This window comes from Misgurnus anguillicaudatus, unplaced genomic scaffold, assembly GCF_027580225.2.
Source record: "Misgurnus anguillicaudatus unplaced genomic scaffold, ASM2758022v2 HiC_scaffold_32, whole genome shotgun sequence".
Lineage (NCBI taxonomy): Eukaryota > Metazoa > Chordata > Actinopteri > Cypriniformes > Cobitidae > Misgurnus > Misgurnus anguillicaudatus.
Window position 1 is genome coordinate 3,122,631 of NW_027395282.1, and position 26,249 is coordinate 3,148,879.

At 35.3% G+C, this 26,249-nt stretch overlaps 1 protein-coding gene, 1 long non-coding RNA gene and 1 pseudogene across 6 annotated transcripts in view; 1 reads left to right on the forward strand and 2 right to left on the reverse strand.

Annotated features, from left to right (window-relative positions):
• Positions 1 to 3,649, reverse strand: part of LOC129453642 (uncharacterized) — a 36,589-nt pseudogene extending 32,940 nt beyond the window's left edge.
• LOC129453070 (uncharacterized) overlaps positions 1 to 26,249 on the reverse strand; it is a 206,855-nt gene that overhangs the window by 53,122 nt on the left and 127,484 nt on the right. For 2 of the 4 annotated variants that reach the window (XM_073865616.1, XM_073865614.1), the window contains 4 exons: positions 12,541 to 12,888; positions 12,258 to 12,467; positions 11,792 to 12,121; positions 11,393 to 11,602 (listed from right to left, as the gene is read on the reverse strand). In XM_073865616.1, coding sequence (XP_073721717.1) covers positions 11,393 to 11,602; positions 11,792 to 12,121; positions 12,258 to 12,467; positions 12,541 to 12,888 — 1,098 coding nt within the window. Of the gene's footprint in view, positions 1 to 11,392; positions 11,603 to 11,791; positions 12,122 to 12,257; positions 12,468 to 12,540; positions 12,889 to 13,473; positions 13,552 to 13,844; positions 13,955 to 26,249 lie in introns of those variants that run through there. The other 2 variants (XM_073865615.1, XM_073865617.1) reach the window with 2 other exon arrangements.
• On the forward strand, positions 19,122 to 21,391 carry LOC129426049 (uncharacterized). 2 transcript variants are annotated; one of them, XR_012368590.1, is made up of 6 exons: positions 19,122 to 19,313; positions 19,981 to 20,126; positions 20,443 to 20,536; positions 20,677 to 20,797; positions 20,878 to 20,992; positions 21,131 to 21,391. It is a non-coding gene; the product is annotated as an uncharacterized lncRNA (long non-coding RNA). The 2 variants fall into 2 exon arrangements; XR_012368589.1 differs by lacking the exon at positions 19,122 to 19,313 and having other exon boundaries at positions 19,758 to 20,126; positions 21,131 to 21,388.

Sequence of the window (26,249 nt, forward strand, 5' to 3'; positions counted from 1 at the left end):
TGATTTACAAGCATAGTGGATGAGTGAAGACTAAAACCTACTGTAAATGTTATAATGTTAAGGCCATATTATACTTTTATACATTTATACTAGTTCCTGTGGCTTACCATAAACCATGATGTAAATATCTGAAAGTGACAACAAGGCCATTAATGCATTTACTAATGTTTAATACGACCTTGTTGTATTACCAAATCATCTGATTAATTCAATAAATAAATTTATATAATAATAAAAAGACTAGGTTACATAATCTGCCATTATTGTATGTAAATGTAAAAGCATATTATTATCCATATAAATTAAAAATGGAATATTGTCTGTAACTTTTGATAGATTCAACCTATAGACTATGGATTATGCTATTTTTAATGAATAAGCAGACAAGTAGTCTAAAACCAACCATGTGACTTCCCACAGTAGAGGATATACAATGTGCTTTGACATTAGTAAAGCATTCACTTCAACTACATTTTTGTAGAAGATAAATGTAATTTAATAGTCACATACTCAGGTGTACAAGTGTTGTACTCCACTATCCTACAAGTGGATTTATTGGTTTCTATTAACCCAAATTTAGCAAAATATGCATCTAACATAAAATAAATCTATATAAAATGTTATAATAAGAAGATGTAAAATAATATCATGAATATTTCAAGAACACAAGACTTTAATGGTATAATAAGATACAATAATAAATATTATACATTTATTTCAAGAACACATCACTTTACAGTTCACACAAACGTTTAATGGTATTTTACAAAACCAATAAAAAAAAATCAATATTTACATTAGTCTATCCCCACTAGTAGATTCACAAGACAGGGTTTTTTGTGTAAACAAAACCCATGAATAACTCTTTTGTCTCATATATCTCCTGCTCTTCTCTAAAATATAAAAGGGAAGGGAGTCGACATTTCTTCTTCATTCCTTTCACCCTCATAAAACATGGTGTTTATAAACAAGTCCAACATTGTTATAGCCAACAGGGCATCATCCTTTAGATCTTTTGCAGCTCATCTTCCCAGCAAGTGGTCTCCTTTAGCCACTCACAGGTCAACTGAATGTTTCTCATCACCGCTGAGTCCTGTGTGCTACATAAGAATTCCAATAATAATATAATTAAAAATGATGTACTGCTCATAAACAAATTCATGAAACAGGAAAGGTTAATACACACATTAACAAGTTAAACAAGTCAATCAGTACATAAACTTTCCCGCTACATACATCTACTTCTGGTGTCTGGGTGATCTCCATGACATCTGACTCAGGTGGAGTGAATTTCATGTTATCTGCATATGTTACTTTCTGGGTGAGTAGTTGTGGGACTTGACTGTAAAAAGAGACAAACATAAAGAATGTTTTTAGGCATGCATTGCTTTATTTATATATACTGTCTGCATACTGGAAATGCACAGAATGGAGGTTTTATCATAAGTATAGTTATTAATATCATACTTTGTCAGAGGAAATGTCTAAATTAACTGAGCACCACCACTTCATGATTATTGGTGTGTCAGACTGGCAAAAGATAGCAATCGAAAATCTTAATCTTTCATTTTTTATGTTTTCTCACAGTCATAACATAGAGTGCATACAAAAAACAAAACAATATTAACAAATGCTGTGTTTAGTACACAGAGACAGGTGTACAGCAAATAAAAGACCACTTACCATCAACATAAATACCCCACAATCAATTCCTCCTAGCTGTAGAGGGGCACCCTGTTAATTATAGACAATACAATTAGACTATATACAATTAATACAGTATATAGCTGTCACATCTAGTGATTGTGGAAGTTAAGTCTTTCTGTTGGTTTGTAGTTTTGTTAAAAACGTGCACTTGGTTTACTTAACTGACCCTCAGTGGGTTATTTGTGACAACTGTGTACTTTGTTCTTTCTTAAAACTACACTAAAGATATTTAAACAAGTTTACAAGCAAGAAGTTAAAAAGCTGTACCTCAAAATCAGTACAGACATGTTCCAATGTCGAGGGGAAATAAAGGTGGGGATGCTGATGCTGGGGATGAAGGTGGTGCTGCAGCCAATGGGAGGTTGTCCAGACTCCAGAGGCTTGATTTTTACACATTTTAAAATGTTGATGTACAGTAATAGCAGTGAAAGTGTGGGATCGTCTGCACTTGAGACCCTGTTTGATGATGATAAAATCTAAAACATAGAAAGAATAAATTAGCATCATTGTCTTGTTTACATGTTTTGTACAGTGCATTGCATATAAACAGCTTTTGTGATGAATCACCTTGCTCAAGAGCACAACATAAAGAGTATTTATATACATGTTTTTAACTTGTCATAAGTAATGTAACGCAGAAAAACTATTATAACAACTGAAATAAAGTAGTTTAAATTCAGACAACCCAAAGGATTCACAACACAAGAAAATGTTTTAAATTTTAAATGCAAGGAAGAAATTACTATGACATGCACAAACATAAAGGTTCAATAAATTAAATAAATATTTAATTCACACACACATACCTTTTTGTTGAACTGCATGATTTCAGAGCTCGTGTAAATGTTTATTTACAGTAGGCACAGTGATATAGACAGCAGAAGATCCTGTCCTCGCAAAAGTATTTTCTGGTGCACCTGTGCAGGTTAAACACATATTTAAATTCAAAAAATAAAAACTACAATAAAAACACTACGTACCACTTGTGGTGGACGGGAGAATGTTAGCACATTAGCTATCGAGTGTTTAAAGCGAAACTCAACATACTGCCGAAAATCACGTCGAGACAGCGATAATTGTAAGATTAAGATTTTATATACATATTAAAGCTCAGTTTATCTTTAAATTACCGTTTTCTTCCCGTGCAATACTCCGGAGTACTTGATACAGCCTGTACAGTAAGTTTAAACAAACTCTATCTGCGCCTGCGCACTTGATGCTGCCACGCCCACTAGATCCACCGAGGGTGCCCCGCCTCGCTAGAGCTCCAGCTCCGCCCATTTAGCTCTGCAGCGGGCACCACTTGCAATAAACGAAAAACGAATTGACTGGAGTTCAAAGACACTCTTCATTTTTTGCTCAAAAAGGAATAACGATAAAATGATCGCCAAAAAACGAAAAACGGGACGTTTTTAATTGGTTTTTCGTTTTTTGATTCTGACACCAAAACAGTTATTTGGTTTTTCGTTTTGAAACAAAAAACAGAAAACCGGTATTTTCGTTTTATAATTACAAACGAATTACGGATTATCCAGAGATCCCCTGACCTTACATGATATAAATTGGTATTGTTACACTATTTAAATCACACAGATGAGTTGGTGTCAGCAGTCAGCTACACATTTACACAGGCTTATGAATGTGAACTGACCTGAAAGTGATGCGCGAGTTTTATTTCGTACTTTTCCATTTGAAGGGTCCGTGTACATTTTGATAGTTTGTTTTTTCGTTTAAACCAAAAAACAAAATAACGAGAAACCACACGTTTTTCGTTTGTCGTTTAAAAAAAAACGCTAAAAAAGAGCCGTTCTTCCGTTTTTGTTTTCTGAATCTAAAAACGAAAAACGACTAAACCAAATTCAAATAACGGTTCGATTTTGGTTTTTGAAACCCTTTTTTCATTTCTCCGTTTGAAGATCTACATTAAAATAAAGACAGGTTGGCCACGTGACGCGGAAGTTATTAAATAGAGCCTATCAAAATAAAAGTCATAACAAAGCACTAACGTAACACCAGAGTAACGTTATAGAAAAAAATCTATAAATAAATAGGCTTTGTTGTTACTGTTAGCGATATTTGATAAAATACCATGTTATCTAAATACAATGTGTGATGTGTTGAGGTATTTTTTATAAAAAATAATGTGTTATAATACATTAATATAATATTTCAGTAAGATAACCATTTAATTATTCTAACGTTAGGGGAACGTTAAAATAACCCAAAAATAACATTAGGCAGGTCCGTAGCCAGCCTATTGAAAGGGGGGGTTCTTTTTTTCAAAAAGTGGACCTTTTTTGCAGTTTTTCCTCCTCCATTTGTATTTAATTATGAGCAGGGCCGTACGCACGATTTTATAAATACCGAGGTCCATATATGTTTTTTTTCTAGGTCATGCACCACAGGAAAAAATCTTATTTCTCTGCTCTACATATATGAATTTAAAAAAAAAATCTGAAAACCAAAGAATCAAATAACTATAGATTTCAAACCATGTCAGTATGCAGAAGATTTGTGTTGGTCATTAGTGTGCATTAATGCATTGTAATAACTATTTTACCATGGGCACACTGGGTTATGTCAGTAAAGTAATAGGCTTACTGAATATAGGATCATTTTAGTGAATTAACTAAAGGCTATCAATAATTAGTTTATTAATTTAATTCAAAATATGCACACACTTATTATACACTTTATATGCTTAAATACAACATCAGTTATGCAGGGAACTTGAATTTTATAAATGGGTCGGCCGAGGCTCCTTTAGGGGGTCCATATCCCATGAAAGAAAACTGTGATTATTAAAAAAGCATACATGAATCTACGATTACTTCACATTACCACATTAGATAAATATTATTCTTGCCCTGCATGCATTTTACTAACTGTGTAAGATGTAAACATAATGCAAGCCTTAATTTTAAACTTCTCACATCTGATTTACTGTCTGTTAATGAAGCAAAAGGCTTCTTGTTAACTGCAGTAACTTTAGTAAAAGTTGTTCAGAAAATTAAAATTCCATGATAAACCTTAAACTTACTTTTAATAGCAGAGCTCAACGGCTCAACACTACAGGAAGAAGTTACAAGTAAGTTATTTATTGGGCTTTAAGACCGAATGCAATAAAATGTTTAAGCCAAAAGATGAACGTGCGCCCATTTAAACTCCGTGCACGCGCATTACCGGTGGATGAAGCGTTGTACCGCGCACGTGATGCGTCGCGTTTTCCGTTTTCAAGTTCAACAGTGAATCTAATCATACAGTAAAAAAGATATCTTAAAGAATTAAAGAGTGGCATTGAATTTTGTTAATAAACACGCTGAATAACGGGAAGTAAATTACTGGAGGGAGTTAAAGCAGCGCATTAAATTTGGACATTCATGTGGCTCAGCTGCAGTAATGTTTCTTGTCTTGTCACCTTGACAATCACTGCGTTTCATATTTCTCGTCATTAAACGGCTGTATAATAGTCAGCGTTTGATTACTTACATCTTTCTTGCGCTTCCACTAAAGGCGCATCTGACCCCTGTGTTGCACCTTTGTCTGCCTGGTTTGATTGGTCATCTCGGAATAATTTTGACTTTATCTTACTTAATGGGGTGCAGCTCAGACCTGTTGGCATGTGACATCACACTACCGCGAGATCTATTTAAAAGCATACTGAGTCATTTACTATTGAATCGGTCTCGCGGTGCTAAGACGTCACATGCCGATCGGTCTGCGCAGTGCAGCCAGAAGTCAAACGAGCACTGAGCATTGAGTCAAATAAAACGAGCGTCAGAAAATGACCGAAATCCGGACCTCGTGGACCTCAATGGTGAGTACGGTCATGCGTCCAGCTTCAATAATGTGTCAGGAACACAGAATATTTGTCAGAAGCATTGATAAAAACAATGATGACAATAAGATTCACGCGAAAAAACGACTTAAATTCTGGACCTTTTGGCAGTGAGGGGGGGTTCGTTCGAACCACCCGAACCCCCCCTGCCTACGGGCTTGTTAGGGGAATGTTTATTTTCTTAAAGAAAACATTCCTGGCTAACCAAAAACCTTGGAAAATAGGGGAACGTTTTGGGAACCAAATTGTTAGCTGGGATGGGCAGGAATATTTGGCTTACATGGAAATCCAGGATTTATCAATATTCTACATTAAACAGTGTATTTTTTTATTCAGGCTACTTATATTAATTTCGGGCTACCAAAAATTAAAGAGTGTCTGCCCGAAGGGCTACCAGGGATTTTAAATAATATATTAATTTTGCGAGCCCTGGTCAGGTATATAATTGGCATTGTCTTAAAGCTGCTCAGCTTTCGTTTTTGTTGAGAATAGTTGCACTTGAGTTTACTTGACTTATTAAAAATTTGCCTTGTTGTGTACAGTAGAATTCTGATGCTTCGTAGAATCGAATTGAATCGTTACCTTGTGAATCGTAATTGAATTGAATTGCGAGGGCAGTGCCAATGCACACCCCTAGTTGATGTGACCCCTTTAAATTAAACATGACTTTCTTTTGTGTTATTTAGTGAATTCACTTTGGAAATCCTTTTGATCTGTACACCACAGAGAGACTCTTGTATATTTGGTGCAGTGTTGTTTTTGTCCACTAGAGGCAGTTGACTCGGCTGTATTGGGTGAACTGATTACATCTAACCTAAATGAAGTCAACTAAACACAGACATGCACACGGTTACTGTGATGTTTCAAGAAAATTACTGCATCTTAATATTCTCTTTATTGTAATGTGTGAATCCTCTGCTTATTGATGTTGATTTTGCCTGAAACAGGTGAGCAAATACATACAAAAATAATTTGCCCGACCATAATTCATACTTCATACTCTTTAAGTAAGGTCATGGATGCGATCACTGCACTCAGGATCTGCCTTCATCCATGTTGTTGTGAATGACGCCAGTTGGTTAAAAAAAACAATCAAAACTTCATGACACATGACCCTACAAGATTATTACTGATAGACTGTTTGTCTCCTGCTAAAAAACAATCACGTTACAGAAAAGAAATTACAATTCTCTTACTCAAATTACTACTTTTTTACTCAGTGACTTTTTTCTCTTGTGTACAGACTCAAGTTTCTGTCCACCAATAAGTTATTGTCCACCTCTGTCAACTGTGTGGTTAAATCATTATAAACCCTCATGTGTTCAACAGAATAAAGAAACTCATACAGGTTTAGATCAACATGAGGGTGAGGAAATGATGACAGCACTTTTATGATTAAATAAACTCTCCTGTTAAAACAGTAAATGACCAATTAAAATCAACTTTTTATATTTACTTTTATTTCATCTTTATTTTACTAAGTCTCCCAACTCTTTTTGAGTGAAACCTTGCACAGAAGACACATTATTACACAAAGATTAAATTAAAAACAATAAAAATAGATATCAAAGTTAAAATTCACTAATATAAAGGACTTTTAATACTATTTGTAAATACTGAAATGTTATGTAAATGTATTTATACAAAATCCAGCTTGAGAATAGCAATAAAACACTCTTATAACAGATAAACTTTATAAGCTTCGAACTTTTAATAAGCGCTTTAAACTTTCCCATGGTAATGCAGGTAATTCCCATGCAGTGAAAGCAGCATGCATGTAAATAATGTCCTCATAGTCCAAAACATTTTAAAATAAACTGAACAAATTCTTTCCTAACTACAAGATTAAAGCACAGCACTGTAATAAAATCCTAACCTAACTAAAAACAGCATTGAGTTGAATAACAGCCTGACTTATAGTGAAGATGAAAGTAGATCACAGTATCATCTCCATAAAGATGCACTATAGCAAAGTTTTTACAGGATTTATGTATTGTGATGTTACAGTTGATCTGACACTGACACAAGACTGTTGAATGATAAACTCAATACTTCAATGAATAATTCATCTATTTCAGCATTAGATTATTTACACTGAACTGTCATTAATATGTCACTGTATATGACATCACTGCATCACTGATGTCACTGCTGAGAGACTGTTGCTAGGTGATGATGTCATAAAGAGAGTTGTGACATCACTCCAGTAGTTCTGATGGACAGACAGCTGATCTACTCACAGACCTGCAACATCTAACAATGACAAACACACAGAAAGAGATAATGTTATTAAATCTGACCATTAGTTTATTTAACATACAGATATACAGATTTTCTCACCTCTATTTGTTTGTGTCATCAGTTTTATTTTTAGATGAGTTCAATTTATTCATGCTGATTAAAAGCCGTGGTATCAAGATTCATATTCTTGAAATCTGAATTCATATCAGAATATTCACTATACAACAGTTCTTTCTGGTTCTCGAATCTGATTGGCTAAGAGGCGTGCGATATTCTACTGATAACGGCACAGTAACCGCTTCACCATTTTGTATCATTCCGCCACCTGCTGGTCATTTTAGTATGAGTGATACAGGCTCATCTCTGACTGGAAAAACTGCACGCACACACACAGACGGCACGCGCTGTTTTTAAACACTCTCCGTGTGTCTCATTGACACTCATGAATCAGTGTGTGAATCCCAATCAGAAGTGATTATTCCTTCAAAGATCAGCGCTCTTGGATGTTACAATAAAGTTAATGGGAGTAATGTCTTGTTACATCGTGTGGACGATTAACACTTGGAAAGAGGAATGTAAACAATATTTTTTTCTGGAGCGATCTCTCTCCTCAGAACGCGAAAACACTGTGGAACCGCAGGTAAGCACCACAGCTGTTAAATGTGGACATTGATCATTTATTTTATCGTGACGTGACTATTAAAACACGTTATGAGATATCACCACTGATATATTTATAAGCAGCATGCAAAAACATCTCTCTGACACTTATAAAAAGTTTTATATAGTACTGACAAGAACAAAGTCTAATAACAAGCGAGTGCTCGTATCGCGTTGAGATTAAATGGGAAAGCAATAGTAACATTATATAAATATAGTTTTATTAACTTTTACCTCACGCCAAAACAATAACAACACAAAAAAAACTAAATATGAATAAGAAAACAAGTAATAGTTTCATCATGACACCAAATATTGCTGATTTGATCTCATTTTTGATGATCAAACACAGCCAGGGGCAACATCAGAGCCAGTGAATCCCTGTCAGAGATGTAGCCCAGAGACGGAGGTGGTCAGCGGGGCGAGTGAACACTGACGTCCGCTCATGCTCTGGTTCTCATACGCACCGAATCTTACTAAGCAAACGTTCAAACAGGCGCTATCTTTTCTAATCTGCAGATTTAAATATAATACATATACATTCTCGACTGAACTAATCTTAAAACTACACTTTGTGTGTCACGGTTAATCCGTGTCATGTCTTGTTTCTGTTCCGATTGTTATCACCTGGACATTCATTGATTAATTACCTGCCTCATCACACCTGTTTGTCATTTAGTCTGTGTATATATACCTCTGTCTTCTGTTTGCTCACTGCTGGATCATTGTCATTACTACCCTGTCTGTTCCCTGTGTCACATTTTGGATGTTCCTGTGTTTGCTACCTGTTCGTCATTTTACTCCTCGTGTTTTTGGTTTCCTATTTTATCATTAAATGTTATTTATTTTGTGAACTCTGCGTATGCGTCCTACTTCCCTACCCTGTTGTGACATTGTGACCAAGAAACGGTAATATAAAGAAATGGCTACTCCGTCCATTGAGTTATTATGAGCTTCAAAGCAGCCGAAAGTGTTACCTGTCATTCTGGCCGCCCTCAAATCCGTGGCGGAAGAAAGTAGTTCCCAAACAAAGAGGCTTTTAAAATAACTCCGTTGTTGTTTTCTAGTTTTCTTTTTTCAAATGTGTGCCGTCGAACTGTTGTATAAAAGCCTACGGCCTCGTGCCTCTGGCCTAATCACAGCCGTGATGATATAGAGCTATATCAGACGACTCCGAGAGCGATACACTGCAAAAAATGACTTTCTTACTTAGTATTTTTGTCTTGTTTTCAGTAGAAATATCTAAAAATTCTTAAATTAAGATGCTTTTCTTAATGAGCAAAATGACCTAAGTAAATAAGTCTAGTTTTAAGACAAATAATATACAATTTAAGTGAAATTGTCCTTTAAACAAGCAAAATTAACTGCCAATGGAGTGAGAAAAAAAATTGTGAAATAAGATTTATTTTTTCTTAAACAATTAATTCAAGTAAAATTTTCTCACCCCATTGGCAGATAATTTTGCTTGTTTTAAGCACAAATTCACTTAAATTGTATATTTTTTTGTCTAAAAACTAGTATTATTTTCTTAGGTCATTTTGCTCATTAAGAAAATACATCTTGATTTAAGAATTTTTAGATATTTCTACTGAAAACAAGACAAAAATACTAAGTAAGAAAGACATTTTTTGCAGTGTATTGCTTAATTGAGTTTTAGTTGTTATTTTTTCTTACCACATCCACAGAGCTTCAATGATGAGAAACTGAGGCAGAAACACCAACAGAGAGAGAAACACTGAGCTGTCCACTGCTTCATTTGTTTTGTCTATCGTATCTAAAAAAAAGACACAAACTCAGTTATATTCAGAAAAGGCAGAACATTCAGAATTTGACTTTTCTGTGATTCTCAGATTTCAGTCTCACTGCAGCCGTTATCACAGCGCTACTCAACAAATAACCATCATGACAGCTGTGTGCATATTTTCAAAATAACACAAAAGTTCTGAGTGATGCGTTATGTCGTTCAGTGCCACAATCAAATTTCACCTTGATTGTGTTTCCTCATCTTCTTTTTTAGGGGTTTCCCCAGTAATGATAGTACACAAAACAACACGGCACACCGGCACCTGACTTTGAAACCTGCAGAAGCTGCGCCAGTGACTTATTTGACTTATTAGGCAATAACTAACCAAGATGTGTGCTTGTACTTGTAATTTTGACAGACCTGCTCGCTTGAACATTTCTGTAATTTTGTAGCATCTCGCTGCGTCTGTGGCCAGGGCTTTTTTACCTTCTCTCCTCATCCATGTGTTTGTGCTCCCTTTTAATTGCACAATTGTAGCCAAAAAGGCAGTGCGTGGCTGACTTTTGGAAATGTAGCATTTTGAAGTAGACTCTGTCTGACTAAGCTTGCGCTATTTAATATGCACATGCATCCGGTGTGTGATACCTGCGAGTTGTCCTTCACAGGACGCAGTGCATAAGAACATGTTAAATAATCATAACACAAGCACACGTATCTTTATTTTAACCTTTATTTAACCGCGACAATGACACGCCTTTTAGACTATATGCTTTAGGCAAGATCATTAATCATTAATTAGATCATTAAAATATTTTTAGATCATTAAAACATGGATATTCATCATGAGTATTGCAATATTAAGCTCAGCAGTGCTCTCACGTCAAGTTTACACAGTAAAACATATTTAACTTTACGCAACATGTTGCGTTGATCAATACATTGTCATGGTCCTGTCTTCAGGTCATACCCTGTGTCTCAATCTGTTCCCTTTAATATTCAGATGTCAAAGGGCAGGAGGAATCACAGCTCAGTAATGTAGATTGAACAAGTTTTGTTCAACTTGAAATTTCACTTGAATTTCACAATAAGAAACAACTTATCTTTTTAGGTGTTACCAACTGAAGTTATTTTTAAGTTGATCCAACTGTTTACTTTTTACATTGTAACAGTAAAGTCAGATGTATGATGAGATGTTGTGTTACCTCTTACAGTACAGGAATACTCTTGTAGCTCCTCACTGTTGATTGAGTCCAGGTACAGCTTGTTTAATAATGTCAATCCATCTGTTACCTGTTGTCCATTCTTATACCAGATGTAAGTATGTTTGTTATCCAGAGTGCAATAAGTTGAACAGCCTAATATCACTTTTTCTCCATCTATCACAGGGTCTGGGCTGCTTCTCACTTGTGTATCTGAAATTTCATATAACAGAGTTCACATAAACTAATTTTCAAAGCTGGGCCTCATATTTTTGATTTAGCTTAATTGATAAAAAATTAACTAAACCTCTAATCACAGTCGTGCTGATATCAGACTCCTACACGAGCTATAATGCTTCAGTATAATGAGTGCTGCACAGAGAGTTTATTATGAGCAGTTACCTGTAACAGTAAGAGTGACTCCAGGAGAACCAGAAACTACATCTGATGTGTTAGTGATGAACCTGAACTGATAATCTCCAGAATCACTCGTGTTGACGTCTTTGATTCTCAGTGTGTTTCCCAGATACTCCACACGACCAGCAAACTGATGAACCTCACGCAGATCTCCAAGTTCCCCATGAAGAAAATTATAATAATGCCAGTATGTTTTCTCTACTGTATCTCCAGTGGGATGTGAGTATGAAGAGTGAATATTTACTGTTGATCCCACTAAAGCACAAACTCTTCTAGAGGTGTAAGTCACACCCCAACAGCTACTGTTAGAAAGACCTGAAAGAGTCACAAAATACTGCTGTAACATTCACAATCAATTACAAACACACTCATACTGTATATGAATCAACAAGAAAACTGCTAAATTTGTTCTTCCATCTTAATTTAAATATTTTATAAATGTCAAACTCACACACAGATGAAGAGGGTGATGAAAAAGACACAGAGCAGAAATAACTGTCAGTGTTTCCAATGAATGACACAAATATGCTTTGGTCAAATGTTAAACGTTGTCCATTCTTGTACCAAAAGTAACCATTTTCAGATGTTAAAGGGCAGGAAGAATCACAGCTCAGTTTTACTCGCTGTCCTGTAGATTCAGGATTCATCTTCACCTGTAAAACTAAATAATCAAAATCTTAGATTAGATGAGAAATGAAAAGAGTTTAACTGGACTGATGAGAATGTAAATGTACCTGAAACTGTTAGATTGACTGTGACTGAGCTGAGATGTTTAACTCCATCCTTCATAATGATCATGAGCTGATATTCTCCACTGTCTCTCTCTATCAGATCTATTATTGTGAAATCTGATTGGTTGTTAGTGATCCTCTGAGCCACTCGTCCTGAGTAATCTGAATCTAAAGTCAAATCTTCAGGTTCATCTTTGTTTCTCCAGTTTGTTCTCTGTTTCTGACTGAACCAGAACCCAGTTTTGATGTTGATGTTTGAGTAATCGCACCTCACACTCATCCATGTCCGCCTCGCACCACAAATATTCAGTTTATCACAGGTTACATTAAAGTTATCCAATGTTAGGGACCCTGAAGAAGTAACCGTAACCGTAACATTAATAATATTTGAAGAGTTTCGTTGCAAAATGAGATAACCACCGTTTTTTTAATTGTTCAGAAATCTCGTTTTTTGGTTGTGCATTCCAATTAATTTCAATTCAACTGCAGCTGGTTTGTTTGGATTTAAACCTTCATGACTTAAAAAATACAGCTAAGTAGCACCATAAAACAAAATAATAACATGATAACATAATAATAAACATGTTTTTGTAAAAAAATGGATTTATCTCGTTTTGCAACGAAACTCTTCATTTGTAGATTATCTGTATTTAACTTCATTAAAATTACAAAGCAAGATGAGAGATTCAGACAGTCCTGTAAGGATATTAACTCAGATTCATCAATTTTGTTCTCAAACACAAATCTCTAAGTTCAGTTTTAAATACACAAACTCACTTTAAACATTTTAGAGACTGATCCAAATGGAGAATCCAGCCTTTGGAGTACAGCGATGTAAATTAAATGAGACTAAACTAGTTTAAAATCTGACATACTTTTAACAAATATATAATGAATTGAAGTATTTCAGTATAATAACAAAACTGTGTTTCATACCTTGAATGTGTAAGAGCAGGATCAGTGATGAGAGTCTGAAGTTCATGATTTCTCTTTGTAGAAACTCACATATACCAGCTACAAAACATTAAAGAAGAACTTTTCTTATTGCTGATAAAAACACAATGTTAGTTCGACTGTGACTTTCTCAATCGGATGCAAAAATACGTCGTGCACATGCGCAAAACATTTGCGCTCCAAGTTCACGTATTATATTTATGAATCTCGTCACAGAAACACGCAACAACAACAGCATTAATGGAGTCACACGCTGTACTAAATTCTGCAGCGTTTGTTTATACTTTTAAAACATTAGGCTACTTAAAGCAATAAAATAGCGTTGTGACTTTTGAAAAGTGTGTTTTCATTACCTATATCGGAAAACTTCTTAAGAACAATTCCAACTCAGTTTTGACTTTTATACAGAGTATAAAAGCGTGAACTCCAACGAGAGATGCTGCTGTCGCGAGCGTAGCGTTGCCAAGTCCTCTGCTTTTTTCGAGTTTAGATTTGGGATACTGTTTAAACTGTTTCCACCAGTTGTTGTTTTTCTGCGGGTTAAAGATTTAATGATTTCGTTGATAAGTTATTGGTTTTTGGGCTGTGAATAGTCATTGGGATGCTTTTGGGCTAGTTTCGAACGTCCAGTCGGATCGCTTTGAAACGTGAGTCTGGCAACCCTGGCTGTGCGCTTGCGCAGACTTTCCGTTCGGATTTTAAATAATGTAAACGAACATTTAAATCAGATTGCAATGTTTAGGGTGCATGTACACTGTATCGTCGTAACCTTTAATCGTGTTAAACGTCGTCGGATTGACAAAATTTTGTAAACACTCATTTTATAAACTAATGTAGGGAATAGTGAATGAATTGTATAGGGAGTTATTTCATACACCGCCCTAGACATTTCTTAATACAGTTTAAAACACAGACAAACATCAAACTTTTTAGAATAGCAGATGCAACAACAGATTGTGACTACATTTACCTTCATGTTTACGTTAGTAGAGGTTATAGCCAGCTTATGAAGTTAGTTTTAAATTTATGTTTTCTGTAAATTACAGAGAAAATATTATTTTCATTCTATAATCAAATAGCCTTGGAAAAAAATACCCACTTGCATGGACAGATGAACCTTGACAACACAAATATCTTCCTTTAGTGGTTAATGTTGTGCCTACAAGATTGTTTGACATAAATAAATACACAATGTGCTTAAAAAGACAGTTTGAGAAGCTGTATCTGTAGTGAAGCTGCAGTAGTAGTAGCAGCCATAGACATTATATACGTAGACACCTCATGACGTGCTGGAACGGCGTGTTCTAAGACGACAGACGTAAATGCGGAAGTGACTCTCGCATCTGAGAAGCAGTTTGTTTTCCGCCAGAACAGCAGGTTTTTGATTGAAACTGAATGAACTATATTTCACTTTCGGGTGAATAATCTGACATTCAGCCTATGTTGGATGGATCTGGGGGGGGGGTTGAGAAAGTTGGAGGGGAATGGATGAAAATGAAGGGTAAAAAAGGGAAAAGAGATCGTAAAATCCCTCAGGAAGTCGGAAATTCTACAGATAGTGATATAGATAGACAAGTTAAGAGTAGGAAGATGGAGAACATTCAAGGAGATGAAGAATTTAAAGTGATTTTTAAAGTAAGAGATGGAAAAGGGAGTTTTGGATCGATTAGCCCTTTGAAGTTATCTAGCGCTATAAATCAAGAGATAGGTGATATCAGACATGCTAAGACAATGGCAAACGGAATGTTAATGATCATTTGTAAATCTTCTGAGCAGCAAAAGAAAGCCTGTAAAGTAAAGAACCTAAATGGAAAGGGCGTAGAAGGATTTATTCCTGGAAATAATGAGTCAATAGGAGTTATTTTTAATGTCTCATATGACATTTCTGAGGAAGATCTAAAAAGTAACTTAAAAGGAGGGAAAGTGATCAAAGCAAGACGGTTGGGGAAAAAGCAAAGAGATGATGGGCGGGAAAGCTCTGCAGTAATGTTGACATTCATGGAAGAAACACTACCAGAGAAAGTTATGTTAGGCTACTTATGCTTTAGAGTTAAGAAGTATGAAAGACCACCATTAAGATGCTTTAACTGCCAGAGATTCGGGCACGTAGCAGTGGCTTGCAAGGGTAAACGTAGGTGTGGGAAATGTAGCGAAGATCATGATTTTAAAGAATGTAAAAGTCAGATCAAATGCTGTAATTGTGGGGGTTGTCATGTAGCTGCATTTAGGGGATGCCCAGTCCATGCAAAAGCTGAAGCCGTACAGAAGATGAGGGACGAGAATAAGTTGTCATATGCAGAAGCGTTAAAAAGAATTGAGAGAACAAGTGCTGGTCATGAAGTAGGCCCGGAAAAACAACAACAGATGTGGGAGAAAACGCCCGATGATGACATCGGTATCGGAAAGACAGAATTTTTAGCTTTTTTTTCAGAAGCTGTGTGGAGGATTATAGAGAGAGCTAAGAATAAATCAGATGTTGCAAGGGAAGTAGTTGCGGTGGCGGATAGATTTCTAGGGATCAAAGATATACATCCAGAAACGCTGTATAAGTATATGCATGGAGGGTTAACAGGAAGCCAGCAAGCTCCTTTCATTCGAGAGAAAGGTAAATCTGGGGAAAGACGTGAGTCATCAGAGGACGAAATGGGTTAAGTATTAAATATGTTTTATATATTGCAATGGAATGCTAGGAGTTTAGTAGCCAATGGGCAGGAATTTAAGAGATTTGTTGATGCTTTTGTAGAGCGACCAGATGTGATATGTGTACAGGAGACATGGCTTAGACCAAACCTGGATTTTGTTATTCCAAGTTATGAAATTTTAAGAGCTGACAGAGGTAATCGAGCAGGAGGTGGGTGTGCTACTTTTATAAAATTAGATTTACAACATAGAAGAATTGAGATAAATTCTGAACTTGAATGTGTAGTGGGTGTAATTTGGTCAGATCGGGGAAAATCACTGTAATTAATTATTACAATCCAGGCTTAATGTTAGAGGAGGAAAAATTAGAAGGAATAATGGATACGGTTGAGCTACTAGTAATATGGGTGGGAGATTTTAACGCGCACAGTGATTTATGGGGCAGTAGATTTCGGGATAGAAATGGGGTAATTTTAGAAGAATTTTTGGATAAACATGGGTTGGTGGTGTTAAATGATGGTAGACCTACTAGATTTCAGGTTAATCAAGGGGGTAGTTCCTGTTTAGATTTAACGTTTGCTTCTCCAGAGTTAGCCATGAGAGCAGAGTGGGATATAATGGACCGATATACGATTGGGAGTGATCATGTCCCAGTTTTAAGTAGATTTGGGAGGAAATTGGTAAAAGAGCAGGAATACAGGTCAGAAAAATATAATTATTCTAAGGCTAGATGGGAAGAATTTAATATAAGAGCTCAGGAAGAGATTAATAATGTGGTTAAAGATGATATAGACAAGTGGAATGATTCTGTTGATTCAGGTAGCAGAAGAGTTTATTCCAAAGTATGATTGTCCAAAAGAACGGCAAATTGTGCCTTGGTGGAATGAGAAATGTACTCAAGCAGTGTTAGCTCGAAATAAGGCATATCGAAAGGTAAGGAAGTGTCCAATGGAAGAATACGCAATAGATTATAAGAGATTAAGGCCTAAGGCTAGAAGAGTTATAAAAGAGGCAAAGAGGGAAAGCTGGTGTAAGTTTTTCTGGTACTTTAGGACCTGAAACAAATAGTAGGAGGTTATGGGCACTGGTGCATAGGATGACAGGAGAGTATCGGACTAATAAAATTCCGGTGTTAAAATTTGAGGGACAGGAAGCAGTTAAAAATAAGGAGAAAGCTGATCTGTTAGTTAAGTCTTTTAAGGAGGTGCATAGTTCAGAAAGCATTACCCCAATTAGTAAAAAGGAAAGAGAAAAGAAATTAAAAAATGAGAAGTATAAACTTGAATATAATAAAGATAACATGAGGTTGGTGAATGCATATTTTTCATTGGAAGAATTAAAACAAGCAATCGCTAGGGGGAAAAATACAACGCCTGGTAGAGATAGAATAGGATATCAAATATTTCTTCATTTGGATGATGTCGTGTTAGAGGAAGTGTTGGAATTAGTTAATGTAGTATGGGAATGTAGTATTTTGCCGAGGGAATGGAAACATGCAACGATTGTTCCAATATTAAAACCGGGGAAAAAGGCAGATGATCCTAAATCATATCGCCCAATTGCTCTTACAGCTGTTTTATGCAAGATTATGGAACGTATGGTTACAGATCGGTTAGTATGAGAAACAGGAATTCTTTGTTCCGTACCAAAGTGGTTTTAGAGCGGGAAGGTCTATTATGGACTCTGTATTAGTGTTGGACTTAGATATTAGAAGAGCTATGGCGAATAAGGAAGTTGTCATGAGTGTGTTTTTAGACATTGAAAAAGCCTATGATACAGTATGGAAAGAGGGCTTAATGATAAAGTTATATGATGCTGGGGTAAGAGGTAGGATGTTAAATTGGATTAAAGATTTTCTGAAGGAGCGTACCATTCAGGTGAAAGTAGACGGGTCTATGTCCAGAAAGGAAAGTGTGGAAAATGGAACCCCTCAGGGAAGTGTTATTAGCCCAGTGTTATTTAATGTAATGATTAACGATATTTTTAGTAAGTTAAATAGAGGTTTTGGAATGGCATTATTTGCTGACGATGCAGCTGTTTGGAAAAGAGGGCGGAATTTGAATTATATTTATAAACAAATGCAACAAGCAATTAATAAAGTAGAGGCATGGGCAGATGAATGGGGTTTTAGAATTTCAGTATCAAAATCAAAATATGTTGTGTTTGGTCTAAAGAGGAAAATTTTAGATAAGACTTTAAGTATTTATAATAATCCAATAGAAAAAGTTAAATCGTTTAAGTTCTTAGGTGTTTGGTTTGAGGAAAGAATGACTTGGAAAGAGCACATAAATAATACAGTGAAAAAGTGTGAGAGGGTTATTAATACCTTAAGATGTTTAGTGGGAATGGACTGGGGTGCAAGTAGAGAGTGTTTAATGATGATTTTTAGGGGAATAATTAGAGCTAATATTGATTATGGGTGTATGGTATATAGATCAGCATCAGAATCTGTTTTAAAGAAATTGGATGTAGTACAAGCAAAAGCACTGAGAATTTGTGGAGGAGCAATGAGATCTACGCCACTTAATGCTTTGTTAATTGAAATGGGGGAGACTACACTAGAGCTCCGACGGAATAAATTATTCCTGTTTTATTGGACAAAGTTAAGAAGTTATAATTGTGTTAACCCAGCTAGGATTTTATTAGAGGAGCACTGGGAACTTCAGGAAAGGGATGGAAATAAAAAGAGAGTAGGAAGACGTCAATAGGTAAGGAAGCTCAGAATGCAGGAGTGAACGATATCATGATCGCACCAGTAATTATTTGGCCTCCAGTACCTCCATGGTTACTGCCAGTTCCTAAAGTGGACCTAAGTATTTTAGAGCAAATAAAGGAATATGAAGGTAACCCTGTGGATATGGTGTTTAAGCATTTAAAGGAGAGCTGAATGAATTTAAGAAGTAAGAGAACAGCAATAGGAATAAGTACACAGCAAAATCACCAGTGTTAAATTTTCAGGGATGGTGTTAAATACACGGTGTTGATGCTGTTTTAACACTATCTGGTAATAAAATAACACTCCCATTGCTAGGCCAGTGTTATATCCACGACAGTGTCAGTGTAAAACAAGGGTGTTACCAGATTTCACACTGAGTGGTGTAAATCAAGCCACGCCTCCACTAAACATTTCCTGTCAGGGATTTTACCGCCATTTTCTTTCAAAGGAGGACTGAAGAGAGCAGGTAAATCTCATATTCACTTGGTTTAGTTAAATTAAACTGTTATTTCTCTGTCTGACTCTACGCAGCCATATGCCAAAAAACCTAAATAAGATATTTTTCCCATTTTATTTCCCCTTTGTTCGTTATTTGGTTCAGTTTAATCAGAGCTACCTTGTGTTACGTTGTTCCCTTGTTAGTTTGGTATAAAGTTAAACTGCTAGCTAAAAGTTTTAACCAAGAAGGATAATATTAACAGGAGATATGAACGAAAGGTTGAACCCTGATAAAACGCGACATGCACTACAAATTGAAGGTATGAAATTAAGTTAAATGAAAGCTCGTTTATTCACCATATGATGCTCGTTATGAGGTAATCATATAGGCTAGATACCGTGAGTTAACGAGGTCGTTTACATGCACGTGAGTGCACGGATATCGGTTAACGTTAATTATTCAAATTACTGAAAAACCCGGAGAAAACCGCAACCGCATCGTCATGTGTTTTTTTTTAGATGTATGCAAACAGGGAAAATATCGCCAAACCAACAATTAATTTTACCTCAGAATATGCACAGATTGGATGCATTGTGTGTTGTAAGCTTTTCGTGGCGCTAGATGTCAGACAGATGCAAATACATACGAAAGTGTAAAACGTGTATGGCGAACATTTGTTTTTCTGTCATTATAGATGCTAGTTTGGTGAAAGTACACACTGAGTGCATAAAATCATTCAGAAGAGATGCTGTTTTTAAGGCAGTTTATTAAAGAAGACCTGACATGGATGACTTCCAATGAGAAACGACTGCTAATACTTATATAAATTCATTACAGAAGGTAAGTTTCATTTATACATATAAATCATTTTATTTGACATAACTGAACAGTTTAACCAATCCTTTTAGTATATGTAGTTTTGTACATATTATGGTTATTAATCAGGCAAGAAAGTGACATGACCTGCTGCCAACTTTAATAAAAATATATTATCTTCTCATACATCGTTTTGCTATTGATATCATATTAAATAGCAATCAAATTGATTACTATTTTGAAAATGTATAATTGAAGATTCATATTGTCTTGAGTGCTGTTTTTAATATAAAAAGAATGTTGAGTTTTCAGAGTCTTTATTGTCATTTTTTTGTGATAGGACCCTACCAGACTATATTTGAATACGGCATACCCGTGAATTCTGGAACTGTTATTCCTTAACCCAGTTTGGAGGATAAGAGCTTACCAACTATGTGAGTACACACAGTACTTTAGTACTGTACACTGTCTCTAACATGATTTGTTATACTGAGATGATTTTGATTCAAATAACGGTTAAAACTGCATCCTTTTTGGTATTTTCTTGACCCTTTTTGTCTTTGAAAATCTGCAGAAATATGCTGAGGCGATGTATTGCAAAATAGCCAACATACAACAATTAAAGGATAATTGCAGCCTATATCCTGATGAAGATATGGATGACCCTCTGTCTGGTCAACAGGAGTTTAAATATGGTAAGTGTACATGGGTTTGCTACTTTTACGGTTTTAAAGTTTAACTGTATACTCATGGTGTTTAAATTCTGTTTTGCTAGGACGGGACAGTGATGTGGCAGCTCTTCCCTGGCTCATTCATCTCTTGCCTTCATTTGTGAAAGGAGGAAAGACTGGAGAGGGTCAATGTGCAACTGAAGCTACTGATTGTGCTGTGTAAGTTTTTTTGGTATTTTGTTCTAGTTATTTATTCAGCAGTTAGTTTGCTTGCATTGTTCACCCCATGCAAATGCATACAAGTTCATTAATACACATCAAATACATTCATCAAATACACTCTTTTAAAACACTTAGGTGATGAGCATCAATCCATGCTTTGAGGGGGATGAATCAGCACAGCCCTGCCTGCTCTGCGTTGGGAACAAAAGTTGCATCCAGAATTTTTGCATCATTCTGGACCAAAAAGCCATTCCCTCCATGATGAAGACCACTGATGCAGCCTTCCACTACTGTACAGTAAAACAACTACAGAACTAAATACCAGGTTGGAACGTGTTTAAGAAAAATGAAACGTCTTTTGAATTGAAATGTCTTTTTTGTTATGAAAAAATCTTTAGTATTGTGAAGGATAAGCCTTTCTGCTTGCCGATAAGTAGGGTGGCTAATTTTTTTAACTGTTATTTGATATATTAAAGACCTTTTATAATAAGTGGTTTTCATGTCACTGCGCTGTGGTATAAGATAACTTTCATTATTCCATACTGTATTCTGTTTCTAATTGTAGCTGAGGTATTTAAATAAGCAGTGTTAAATGCAAAGTGGTGTGTGTATCAATGTAAATATTAAATGTGATTTACTTTAATAAAAAGAGGTTTTGCAATATTTCTTGTCATTTTTCTTTTATAGAAACAACCCATTAGCAACAAAAGTGGCTATTACTCAGTATTTTAACACTTAACATTGTTGAATTCACATTACACTGGTGTTGACCTTAAATTAGGAGTGTTAATTTTTAACACTGTATTTCTGTGCCAACACCAGTGTAGTGTGGAAACAACAATGAATAGTGTTGAACAAAGTGTCAAATTTAACAATATTGAGTGTTAAATTAACATATAATGGGTGTTGTTAAATTAACACTACACTTTTGACTAAATTAACACAGTGTAGTGTGGACACATATACACACTTTGCCGGTGTTAAATTTGACACCGTGGGTGTTATTTTAACACCAGTGATTTTGCTGTGTATCCCTCAGCTGAAAGTAATGAATGGAAAGAGGCTAACAGATAATATGTCAGCCATTACTGCAGAGTTGGTGGCTATTTTATTGGCCTTGGAGTGGGTGGAGGAAAATGGATCGGGGAAAAGAATAATTTGTTCAGACTCAAGTGCTGCTTTAATGGCATTAAAGGGAAGAAAAAGTGAAGTCAGGGCAGATCTAGTTGTAGAAATCTTAGTAACACTTAATAGAGTTAATAAAATGGGGAGTATAGTGGGATTTATTTGGGTACCTGCTCACATTGGGGTTAAGGGAAATGAAGAGGCAGATGAAATGGCAAGAAGTGCAGTAAATAGAAGTGAAGTGGAGTTGAAGGTTATGTTCGGTAGGGTAGAATGTAAAAGTATTATCCAAGAAAGAACAATAAAATTATGGCAAAAAGAATGGAATGAGGGATATAAAGGCAGACATTATTATTCTGTTCAGCCAATAGTAGGATGTAATGTAAGTAGAACATTAGAAAGGAAAGATAGTGTCATTTTGACTAGATTAAGGTTGGGCCATTGTACATTAAACTTTGGGTTAGCAAGGGTTGGGAAACATCCAGATGGCAGATGTAGATGTGGACAAGAAGAAACTGTAAATCATGTAATAATGGAGTGTTCCATCCATTATACAGCAAGACGTCACATGATTTCAGAGTTATTGGAGTGTGGAATCTCTAATATATCTGTACAGACTATTCTTAACCAAAAGGATTATGAGTCCATAAAGATTTTTATAAAGTTTCTGCGCAAGACTGGACTGTACGCAAGGATTTAAAGGCTTAACCGAGTCCCTTAATGACCTGAGGAGGGCAGTAATACGCCGGTGATGCGTCTATGCTGCCGTAAATTCAAAAGAAGAAGAAGAAGAAGAAGACGTACTGGAACGCATCAAGCGTCGGCGCCATATTGGATGGGTCTCCTCACTGTACGCTAGCACCAGAGTCAACGGGAGTTAACGGAAAGAATATGGAAATAATTTAGACTCAAAATTATTAACAAATACATGCACAGTTATCTGTGAACTGGATGCATGTCACAAATGTATTTTACTATCCACGAACAAATGTCTTAAGATTTGAATATGTGAATTCAGAATTTGAATGAACGTGTATCGATTTGTACAAATGTACAAATATAAATGTTTTATTGTGTATTCAAATATCATCATTTGCGCGTGCAAAAAGGGAGATGTGCATTTGTGGATCAGGTGACACGCGTGCATTAATCCTGTTCTGTTCATTTGTATATTGAGACTTTCATTTCGCTGTTTAAAGCATTTTATGAGCCAAATACAAACAACTATCAATGAATGAACTAAACAGATGACTTTAATTTTGTGTCTGAGAATTTTAATATTTACGTGAATGTGCATCGATTTGTACAAACAGAGACATATTTGTCAATTCAGTTGGCATATTTCGTATAATTATTTCACAATTTGTGCACGCAAAAAAGAGGATGTGCATTTGTGGATCAGGCGACGCGCGTGCATTAATCCTGTTATGTGCATACGAGTTTTGAGACTTAAGTTGCGTGGTTTGCATTGAAAAATCTACGAGCACAGCGGTGCTAAGAAAACAGTCACCACTAGGTGTCAGTATAACGGAATTTCACACATGGCGGTGAATTAGGTTTTCTGTGTTTCCCTTTAGTCTGGTGTTTTTATAGCATTAAGTTTATTATCCATATATATTAAATGTTTTAATGGCTTGGCTACTGAGATGTGTATGTGTGCATGTATGTAATGTATCTTTATTGTCCTTTAATGGTAAGTCAATTATTTTTACAGTATAATTCACTTCATTTTAAAAAGTAATACTTTCATGTATTATACAATACCATTTATTAAATATTTCATAATTTTCCTATTTTCTATTATTTCTTTTTAACTTATATATATAGCCTACGTGTTTGTTCTAAAACTATTGTGTTACATACATACAAATTAATATGCCCCAGCCTGTTTATATATAAATAACACTTCACATCATGGGTGTGTGCTATATTTATGTATTTATTAAGAATGTCCACATAATAATCATTAAAACAATTTTATTAAAACAGGTTATAAAAATACCACAATAGAAAACTGGGGAAGTATGAAATATTTAATAAACTGTATTATAGAATACATTAAATTATTGTTTTTTTTTTTGTATAAACCATTCAAATCTTTAGTCTTTATAAATATATAAAAACATACCGTGATAAAACGCTGCACTAAAGGGAATGGAACAGAATTTGACAGAACACCTGAAATCAGTTGCTTTGTTTAGGACCTACTGGTATCCCCAACGCCAAACAATTATAATCTGATCTAGGAGTCTAAATTTAATTAAGCTCCTAGATCAGATTATACGTTATTTAAGGTTATGTGAATAATAGCCTATATTTAAGCACTTATAGAATATTGTATTAACAAAGTACTTATACATACTTTGAAGTGCTGAACTGCTGATCGATTCATAAGTAAAACATGATTTATAAACGTACATAATTAGTGTGATATAAATTGTAAAAAGTCTGTTGCCTGTTGTTAAAAGCGCTCCTCTTCGTCTTTGGGTCGTCAGAGGGATTACTCGCCCGAATATTAACATTTAGCCTACTAAATTTCCCATCGGCCCGTACCTGAGACTGATTGCGCGCTTCGCCTGTTCTTCATTTGGTGGACTTTATTTATTTCATTTAGATCTGTTCGGTGCGAAGTCTTGCTTTGCCTTGGTGAACGTTGCTGAGCGTTTCTTTGCCTATCTTTACCTGGATTTATATATCCCGACTGTTTATTGGATTATTGTATGTAGGCCTATAATCTAATAAAAATGTAATGTACTGTCACCAAGATCAGGAAAGGCAGTAATACTTAAGGATCCTGATCTGAGTGACAGTAGGCTACATTACACACACGGTAACGTTTTTTTTTTTATTAAGCTCCTAAATCAAATTACTGATTAAATTACAAATAATGTTACTGAACTAGTTTTGTAGCGGTGAAGGACTTTCCCTTGCGGTGATTTTGCGTGCACTGTATGCGATTTTACGGCCTTTATTTACTAAAAAAATTAAATCCAGAACAACGAGGTGCACTAAGGTAGAAGCAGGGTGCTGCTATGTCTTAACCCTTATGAGAAGAAACATCATCAACACAAGCTATAGCTACATTTAAACAAAAAATAAAGAAAGAAAGAAAATGGTTTAGGCTTGTTAAGTGAACATTTCCAACACATTTTCAGAGCATCAGTAATTACAGAACACTGCGCTATAACTGTACAAAACGAATGCAATACACAAGCACGGCATATTCATTTAGGCCATTTTCAATAATATATTAGTATTCTCATGAAATGCGTACAAATAACACGCAGTGTAATTATCGTGCAATACATAGGCTACATAAAATTACAATTTTGAGTGAATATGATACGCAAGTCCTTCCTGTTCCCTTATGGCTCATCTATTCGTGTTTTTTTAATAATTGGTTTCTCATTTGTTTTTTTTATCATTGTCTCTTGGGTTTAGGGTTAGAGTAAGTTTTTGTAAAACAAAATGATATCCAAACCCCACTTCCAACCCAAACCCAATCGGCAATGGTTTACAAAATAGACAAAAAAACAATGAATAAAACAACACAAAACGATGCGCCATTTAAGTGAACGGGAAGGACTGGCGTATGCACACAAAATTAGAATTTGGCATAGGCTATTGCACGATAATCACACTGCTTGCTATTCATACGCATTCGATGATAGGTTGATTAGATATTTTAATGTGTATCTATAAAGTATGAAAACGAATGAATCAGTATTTTGGCTAAATTAAGATGGATCATTTCAAGATCCTTTTTAGTCATTTAGATTTTGTCATCATTTCAGAACAAGCTTATTCTATCTACACTGTAAAAAATCCAATTAATGAAATGTTGGAAGGGCAAAAAAATATAAGTTAAACCAATTTTCTTGTTTGGGCTTAGTTGAGTAGACACATTATTTTAAGTCTAGATAAATCTGTGTTTAAAACATTAAGTGAATGGTTATTTCCAAATCCAGTCAACATTCAGATTGGCTATGTTGACTGAACTAATTAAGACAAATCTGGTCAATATGTGGACTTATGACAGCTATGTTTCCTGACAACAAAATGCTCATAATATTACTGTTATTTGGTAACAAAATGTAATTTTAAGAGTTGTTCAGGCGTGAATGTATGT